This window comes from Nicotiana tabacum, chromosome 10 (genome assembly GCF_000715075.1).
Source record: "Nicotiana tabacum cultivar K326 chromosome 10, ASM71507v2, whole genome shotgun sequence".
Lineage (NCBI taxonomy): Eukaryota > Viridiplantae > Streptophyta > Magnoliopsida > Solanales > Solanaceae > Nicotiana > Nicotiana tabacum.
Window position 1 is genome coordinate 8,373,700 of NC_134089.1, and position 9,949 is coordinate 8,383,648.

At 33.3% G+C, this 9,949-nt stretch overlaps 1 protein-coding gene across 1 annotated transcript; it reads right to left on the bottom strand.

Annotated features, from left to right (window-relative positions):
• Nucleotides 1-61: 61 nt before the first annotated feature.
• LOC107788347 (peptidyl-prolyl cis-trans isomerase FKBP16-4, chloroplastic) lies at nucleotides 62-6,026 on the bottom strand. Its single transcript, XM_016610024.2, has 10 exons — nucleotides 5,868-6,026; nucleotides 5,609-5,755; nucleotides 4,908-4,963; nucleotides 4,765-4,820; nucleotides 4,358-4,415; nucleotides 3,748-3,822; nucleotides 2,854-2,943; nucleotides 2,179-2,256; nucleotides 560-600; nucleotides 62-422 (listed from the first exon to the last, which is right to left on the bottom strand). Exons 1-10 carry the CDS (start codon nucleotides 5,941-5,943, stop codon nucleotides 395-397), a joined length of 705 nt encoding a protein of 234 aa, XP_016465510.1. The 5' UTR covers nucleotides 5,944-6,026; the 3' UTR covers nucleotides 62-394.
• Between the last annotated feature and the right edge of the window lie 3,923 nt (nucleotides 6,027-9,949).

Consider the following 9,949-nt stretch of genomic DNA (forward strand, 5'->3'; position numbering starts at 1 on the left):
ATAAATAATTCGCGAGTTATCAACAAATATACATGTCTAGCAGTTCACAATTACTTTATCATTGTATAATTGCAGCCTGCGTAAGTATGTGAACAACTGTGCCAATAATAGTTAATGCGATAATAAGTAATGAGTTTGAACTATACAATATAGAAGTAACATATTTAGGGACATTTTACTGATAAAATACCAAATCAGGAGCAAATCTCTAAGTAACAACAACAACAAACTCAGTGAAATCACACAAGTGGGGTCTGGAGAGGGTAGTGTATACGCAGACCTTACCCCTACCTTATGAAGGTAGAGAGGCAAGGAGCAGATCTCTAAGTATTCTCAAAACTTATACAATGTGCACTTCTGCACGCGACAAACCAATATAACATGAGTATAGTGATTATCCTTCAACAACTTTTACAGCAGTTCTGCACCAAAAAAAGAAGAAGAAAAGAATGTACAGTAAATACATCAAATGCTGAGGATAATGAAGCTAAGTATTGAAGTTCAATCAAAGAAATAAGTCCATTAACTTTTTTGAATGTTTTAAAAGCTGACTACTCACCCGAATGGGCTTTGTTTAATAGAAAGCAGTTCAATATCAATCTGTAGATTAAAAAATAAAAAGGTGAGAAGTAATAAAAATACAATAGCCGTATAATAATGTTAAAGATATAAAGACGTCCATTTCGAGAATAAGAAAATAATGACAGATTGATCTTGCAAAAAGGCATATGATAAATTTCTAGACGTTCATTTGGTGCAACGATATTTGGGGGCTTATGTATGACGTTACAGTCTCGACACAATTTAAATCGAAGTTTTCTCTACATGTGTTCTCAGCTTGAGGTTTTCATTCAGACTACAAGGTTGCTAATTTTATCAAGCTACTGCAATATCACCACTTCGTAGCCACATGATAAAAACACAAAGACACACGTTATCACAAGGGGCCGGGGAGACGCTGTGTAAGAGAGAGCAATATTCTTTCTTTGCCGAAAGAAGGATGTCATGTTTTCCATATCTAAAAGGTTAAGCATTCCAGAAATTAATCATTTGGTGCGAAAAGTTGAAAAGCATTGCATAAATAGCATTTTGCTTCCAGTTGAGAGCCTTGAAATGAACGCGTCCTAGCATTGTCAAGGTTGTGCATATATTCCCACCGTCAGTGCACTTAAAACTTTATAGATTTGTTTTCACCTATGTGGTCCCATACCTTTTTACGATACCTGGCTGATACCTAGCCCGAAAAATTGGTGGCCACTTTTGGTAAAATGATTCTTTTTTTTTTCTTCAAAATGGACTATCCTAGAGGTGTGATATCCTATTTTCTTTTGGAACTTATTTTGGTTCCGTTTTCTGATAGATCTCTTCTCATCTGGAGAAGCCCGGTGTTGACTAAAGTCTTCAATCTGCAAATGACCAATCTTTCTCAATCTACACAAAATAAACAGATGAAATAATATAGGCTATGGTTTATGTTCTTAAATCATGAAATGGATCCCTGTACCATTATACTTGACTAAGCGTGCACTAGTTATATTTTAGTTTCACAATGCTGAAGAAGCGCATTAGTATATCACTTAAACCTGAAGAAAAATAGTCAGTGTGGGAAAGACTTAAAAGGATGTACATATAACATTTCTTCTGGAACATTCTTTTCCACTAAGAACAAAGCTAACCAGTGTCCACATAACAAAGAACATTTTAAAGGTTATGTTATCTTTGTTTTTGGAGGTTTACACTTTGATTCTCCATGGCCATTTTATGAGGCTGAAGTTGAAAGAAACTTTTTCACAACCACATTCTTTTTCCCATAAAGTTAGAATTCCCTACATGTGGAATACGCTTTTCTGTTGATAAGAATGTTCTGCATCTGTTAGATGCCAATAAGAGTTTCTATCAGCAGTCAGCACAACCTCTAGTTCGTGGTGAAGCGACTCCCATTAGAAAGGTTTCCGCTAGCCACATATTTGATGATTCTGATAGGTATTACTACTAAAGTAATGATGATAATGATCTTTATTCTTTTGTAGACAAAAATACTAAAACAGCATTTAGCTGCATTTCACAAACCAACTAAAAGTTAAAAAAGACCATAATAGGTGTAAAAAACAGTTGAATTCAAACGGCATTCAGAAACTATTTGAAAACTATTTGTAATACATGAATGCAACAAAATACCTCAATTGTTGCATTTGGAGGAATTTCCTGCACTCCTTTTTTCCCATAAGCTAGTTCGGGAGGAACTATGAGCAGGCGCTGCAAAAACAGAATGTTATCAGTTCAAATGTTTATGGTAGCCATAAAAGTAAATAATCCATTATTATCAATGCAACTATGGTAAGTTAAATTTCATCGTCAGAAGGCATGATACACTGAGTTATGACCACGTAGTTGTGGTCCAGGACTCTCAGCTCAGGGGAAAAACATGAAACTTAAGGACCTTCTGATAATAAAGTGCGCGATGATCTCATCAATTTGACCACAGTTATACTTTCAATAAATTATGCCTCAGTTCCAAACTACTCAGGGTTAGCTGTATGAATCCTCTATATCCATTTTGCTCTGTTCGGGCATATTTTATTACAATATTAAATAATGCGCCTTATAAGGCAAATAGAGTTTCTCTAAAACTAAAGATTCTCTAAATCTCACATTTATTCTTATATTGATATATATGTCTCCATTTAGATCAGAAGGATTCACGCAATAACCGAACCTAATGAGAGTGTAACAAATTCAAGTTTTAGCATACCCCTTTCCTCAGGGAACTACATAAGAGAAGGTTGTGCGGTCGTCTACGCAATAAAAAAATATCCTGCATGTGATGAAAGTACAATAAGCTAAATGTCTCACCTGTCCTCCTACTCGCATCCCTTGAACACCGAGATCTAATCCTTTAAGGACGGCTCCCCTCTCTGATTGACCAACGTCAAATCCATAAGGCTACATGAAGTAAAGTATATTGGATAAGAAACATGCTGATATCTCAAAAAAAGAAAAAGTAAGTCAAAAAGCTTCACATGCAATAGATGTTCAGAAAACCAATCCATGACAAAAACAAACTAATCCCCCTAGATTTTGGCATTATGCTAAGATCAAGTACACAAGACCATAACCATAATGTTGGCAAACCAAAGCAGTTCTGATTCACGATATCTTAAATCAAAGAAGGCAAAGTAACTGTAGAAAGTAGAGTAAAGTAAGAAAAGCTTCTACAGCTCTTGATCCCTCTTAGAGAACGGATGTTCCCAGAATAACCTTCAAAGGATGAATCCGAAGACTCCAACAATTGGCATTGCAAAAAAGACAATACACTTTTGAGCCCTTGCTTTAATCAATGTATTCATAAATTCATAGTTTTCCATGAAATGGTTCCTTCCAGAGATATATATAGAACAGGATTATGAGGATTGACAAAATTTCCAAATCAAGGACTAGAAAATAAACATGAAGCGGAAGTACACTGGCATTGTCTGGAAGTACGGAAATGACATGAATCTACTAATGAAGCTAACGGGAATGTCATAACACAATTTTCGTTAAAGGAAGTTTTAAACAAAATATTTCAAGTGAAGGTGCATGAGTTCTAATGTACTAATTGCTAGTTTTCCACGATACACCTTAACTAGTCATGCAATAGTATTCATTGTTTTACACGTCCCAGGTTTCCACACTTGAAACTTGTATCTGATATTGCTATACAAATTCTGAATACAAGCTGAAAAAAATAAAGCAGATCAGTCTTACTGTTCCACCACCAACTCCCATTCCTTGTCTACTTGTCATGAATGTGATGTTCCTCCATTTAGCAACATAGTGGACCTACAATTATTACATAATACAATCAGATTTTAAGAAAGCAGTCTGTAAATCAAGATTCCTGACAAAAATATTATACTTGAGTATGAATGAAGAGACTGTAAAGCACATCGAGACTACATACACTACATTTCCAAATATATCATAAAATTAAAGACTCAAATTCTAAGGTTTCAGGGGAAACATCGCCATGTGACATGTCTAACTATTACGATAAACAAAGTAATCACCAATACTAGTAAACAATTCATTGAAGGTCCAAGGCAGTGCTGGTAAGCTATGACCTAAATAATTTATATTGACGAAGCAACCCTGATATGTTGTTTTTAGTTTCATTTGACCTCTTGGTAAAGGCTTGGACGTTATGGAACTTCTATCTACAAAGCTCAATATAAGAAGTTACGTTTTACTTGTACAGTGTGCTTGATGGTGGATTATTAATAATGTGATGTTGCATATTTATCTTATAGACACATGTTTTTAGAGATAAATCAAACATTGTACTTAGATACTCAATTCAACTTTGCCACAACCGTACTGCAACTCTAGATCCCTTCACTGCTTCAGCTCCATTGCCGACCTTCAAGTCATAATACCTGAGATATTTACACCGAAGAATGAAATCAACACATAAGACAGTAGTGGAAAAAATCGGGCTACTTCTAGCCTCGAAACTAGATGGATAATAATTGTATTTCTTTCTCTTTTTTTTTTTTTTTTTTGGGGGGGGGGGGGAGAGGTAATTAGATGCACATAGATAGAAAACAGGAAAGGCACAATGTCTTGGCATGAGCAAATGTGTACATTATACGTTGAACTAAGATATCCTAGACTCGAGTTAGCTACAAAATAATCTGTATAATAACCCCAAAAAAAGCCTAAATGTAAAAGTAAATGTAAATGTAGGGAAAACAGTGATTCAATGCTTCAAAATTGTATACTAACTTTAGACCATTAGGAAGGGTTGTGTATTCACTCTCTGGTATTTTTGCTCCCCTAAGCTGCAGCAAGAAAAATACACAGAAATTCCATAAATACAGAAAAGGAGATTTCCAACAGTGAGATATAAGGCGGGAAGTTATTCTTACAGCTCTTCTGCTTGTGCTAGCCGCTTCAGCCACATCACTTAGACAAAAGGCAGCAGCTGAATAGTGAAAAGAGCCCAAATAAGTAAAGCGACTCATTAAAAAAAGTTTAGCCTGTCACAGAAAATATGACACCTTTCTATATTTAGAAACAACTAACTTTAAACTTCTCATGTTAATCTTAACGAGACAATTTGTAGCCACACAAACAGGGCAAAGCTACATTATCCGAAGGGTGTCAATTGACCACCCTTCGTCGAATTACACAGTGTATATAGACAAAATATTAGGTTTTAGAGGTGTATAACATATACTAAATACCCTTTATCGGGAATTTTTTTTTACTTTTTTCAAGTTTGAACACCCTCGGAAATACTTGGCTTCAGCACTGCACACAATGAGACAAATACCTATAGCTTGTTTTAGACTACAAATTTAAAAAAAAAAACTTTATTCTTTCTTAAACTCCATACCCAAGCAAACACTCGAAGCAACTACCAATACTCTGAATAAAAAGGTCATTCAATAAATACCAAATAGTAACACATTATACAAAATCTAGAATAGAAAAAGTATTAAAATGACGATTAACAACAAATATCAAGAAATCATATTGATTTTACAAGTCAATGTGCATTAATTTGAAGATACTTAACCTTAGTTATAGACTGAAAAAACAAGAAATAGAAATGAAGGGAGCAAACCAGCTATAAGGAAAGAGCCCATTATTGCCCTTCTTCCTTCATTTTGAGAAGAAAGTATTTTAGGTGGAGCATCCAAAGATGATGATTTTGAAGAGCAAACACAAGGTAAAGCTGTTCTTCTCCAGTTGGTGGAAAAGGGTCTGTTTCCTGTCAATTCAAGAATCAAAATTTAGCTTCAATTAATTAATAGTAACATTTCCAATCTTCCCTCTCTGTGTGTGTGTGTGAGTGTGTGTGTGTGTGAGAGAGAGAGAGTTACTTGAGAGGGAAGAGGAAGGGAGGGAGTGGAGAAAAGGGGTGGATTTGAGAGGATGGTAGAGGAGAAGAAGATCCATTCTTGACAGTAGAGGAAGTAGGAACAAAATTAGTTATGTAGTTCATACCGGGTATTTTTTGTCATCTTTTATTTAGAGAAGGAAGAGAGGGAAAATAGAGATAACATCCTTAATATGAACCACAATTTGTACACATATCACTTAGGACAACCCATGACAATATATTCATCTTTTTCCTCAATATGAACTTCCAATTGTAAATTTTGCTCTATACTTTTTCCTAAGAATACATTAAGGTCCCAAAACTTTGAATTTCGACTGTAGCTCTTCGTGTAAGTTTATCTTTTCAAATATTGGTAGACAATTAGCAGGCCGCCCAATCAGGTACGGTTTAAATTTGGAATTTTTACCTCCTATGACAAACGTTAACACCTTATTTATTTTAAATAAATATTATTTAAAAAAATTATATTCTATAGATACCTTTTAAGGTTTATAGCAAAATATCTAATTTTGGTACCTTCTAGCCCTAAGCCACTAAATACACTATTCAGTTACACTATTTGATTTCTCTCTCTAATTTGATACATGTCATTCTCTCTTCCAAATAATACCGGATTTATTGACCGACCACCACTTCTCTTGGCGACCACAACGTCGACGGATATGATGCCTTCTCACAAATACCAAACCTCAAAATCCAATAACTATCAATTACCAGAGAATCGACCATGGTATTCAACGTCGGAGCTTAAAGGGAAGAAGAGGGTGGCCAAATATAAAATATATTCCATGAAAGGAAAAGTCAAGAAATCATTCGAAAATGGTTATCGTTGGTTCAAACATGTGTGAGAAGCAATACAAGGATGCGTGGGAAGTGGGATTCAGGGTTTTTGCTCGACGACGGATTCGCAGAAAATTAGGGTTTGTTCTTGAACAAAGACAATGGATTTTGGGGCTGAGCAACTTGATTTTCTGTTAATATATTTCAATGTATTTTCAACATATCACGTTGTATTTTCATGTATTTCATTGTATTCATTGTCTTTTTTTTCATTGTAATTCAATGTATCTCGTTGTATTCTATGTATTTCATTATATTCACTGTCTTTTTTCTCATTTTATTTCAATGTATCCCGCTCTATTCTATGTATTTCATTGTATTCACTGTCTCGCTATATGCCATGAATGTATTCATATGTTTTTTTAATTAATATAATTTATGTATTCAGATGTATTATATAATTTCTCTAAAGATTGCTATGTTTTTGGGGTATTTTTCGGTTGAGAATCTTTTTTATAACTGAAAATAAAAATTTTGTGTTATAATTGAGTTTGTTGAGTTATATTAGGAGTCTATTATGGTTAATTGTTTCACTTTCCGTTTTAAAAACATTGTAATCCCCTATTTCACGCCGTGAATACAGTCAAATACAATAATCTGTCCAGCTGTAATCCCATGTTTCACTCCATGAATACAGTCGAATACACTCGAATACAACAACTGATTAGCCGGACTTCCCTAATTCACGCTTATTTTTGTTACTGTATTTCATGAATACAATAGCTTAAATACATCAAATACATCTTATAACCAGAGAAAATGTATCTACAATTCGTAATATAGCAAATGGTATCTATAGATGACTAATTACTACTAAAAGATAGTGTTTTATGAAAATTTCCCCTTCTTTGAGCTATTTCAAGAATAACTTGTAGTCCACTACCAGATGCACAAAAGCTCTGCCCATTCGGGGAAGGGGGTCGACAAGACGAATTAGGAGTCCATTACTTAAATAATTACTTAACTATCTGAAATTATCTAATAAAATTATTTTTTTGGTTTATAATAAAAAGTTATTTAACTATTTCTGTAGCTCTCAAAAAGTCACTAGGTAGATTTCTCAAACTTTCGGTTGCTAAATACATATTTTACACTCTAAATTATTAATTTTTACCTTTTTTAGTACTTTTCTAATATTATAATTTTTTCCTCTTTTTGCTCTATACGATGCAGTTACCTATAGAGCAAAATAAATCTTATTTACACAGTAAAAAATAAATAAAAAATTCAGGCATATAGAATGTTAGAATTTTCAATTATATATAATGTATATTAAAAATATACTTCTATTTTGAATTATATTTTATATTACACGCATAGAGTAATTAAATTACACTAGCAATATTATTTTACCGTGCTTAATTATTTTATTCAAAAATTTCAGGTGCTTAAACTCTTATTTTATAACTCAAACATAACTTTTAATACAGTATTTATGTAATTAAAAAAAATCTCATAAAAAGTATACACACAACACGCGTATAATAAAACTAGCTAGATAATAGTTGGAATTTTTACATCCTAAGCAAATGTTAACACCTTATTTATTTTAAATAAATACCATTTTAAAAAATTATATTCTATAGATACCTTTTAAGGTTTATAGCAAAATATTTATTTTGGTTACCTCCTAGCCCTAAGCCACTAAATACGCTATTCAGTTACACTATTTTCTTTCTCTCTCTACTTTGATACATCTCATTCTCTTCCCCCATCCCATTAAAATTTCCGCTCTCCTTCTCCTTCTAACGACATCTTCTCAACTGAAAAATCCAGCGACCAGCAACACAGCAACAACAAACCCTAACCTGAAGACCCAATCACACAGCAACAACAAACCCTAACCTGAAGACCCAATCATGTCGAAGCAAATCCACGAAATCGTTGGTGATTATCTCGCTGTATTCCTTCATTGAAGACCCAATCTTACCAAGTTTACAATCCTTAACTTCATCACATATTTATCTTTCATTGATGCCTGGATTTCATTCCATGCGGATAACTAGACAAGAAACCAATTAAGTTTTGATTTAATATTCTGTAAGTTCCGATTCAATTAGCGTTCTGCAAGATCTTTGAAGATGGAAGGACTATTTGGCTACAAGGCGGAAATTAGGGTTTGTTCTTGAGCAAAGACGACAGAGTTTTGGGGCTGAGCAACTTTATTTTCTGTTAATATATTTCAATGTATTTTCAACGTATCACGTTGTATTTTCATGTATTTCATTGTATTCATTGTCTTTTTTCCCATTATAATTTAATGTAACTCGTTGTATTCTGTGTATTTCATTGTATTCATTATTATTTTTTTTCATTATTTTTTCAATGTATCCCATTGTATTCTATGCATTTCATTGTATTCACTATCTCGCTATATGCATGAATGTATTCATATATTTTTTTAATTAATATAATTTATGTATTCAGATGAATTATATAATTTCTCTGAAGATTGCTATGTTTTTGGGGTATTTTTCAGTTGAGAATTTTTTTTATAATCGGAAATACAAATTTTGTGTGTTATAATTGAGTTTGTTGAGTTATATTAGGTGTCTATTTTGTTAATTGATACACTTTCCGTTTAAAAACAGTGTAATCCCCTGTTTCACGCCGTGAATACAGTCGAATACAGTAATCTGTTTAGCTGTAATCCCATGTTTCACGCGATGAATACGATCGCATACACTCGAATACAACAACTGATTAGCTGGACTTTCCTGATTCACGCCTATTTTTGCTACTGTATTCATGAATACAATAGCTTAAATACATCTTATAACCATAGAAAATGTATCTATAATCCGTAATATAACAAATGATATCTATAAATGGCTGATTACTACTAAAAGATAGTGCTTTATGAAAATTTTCCTTTAAATTTTGTAGTATAAAAAGAGCCACCGAAAGCTATTATTAGTAAGAAATTATGTTAGGCTTTAATTTTAGTCCCGTATAAATTTCACTTCAACTACTTCAAAGTTGCATCAGGATATGTTGCCTACATCATATTCATATCCCTTTGGGATGCGGCTCTTCTATCATGTGTGAATGCGGAATGTTTCGTGGACCAGACTACCCTTTTAAGTCCAAAAAGTGGTAAATGTTAGAGGTATTAATGGGTACATTTTGACGTACTATATACAATTTCCTTTTACTTAAAAAATCATTTTTGAAATGTAGCTTAAACATTGGAGCGAAGATTTAAAGTTTATGGATTTGAAA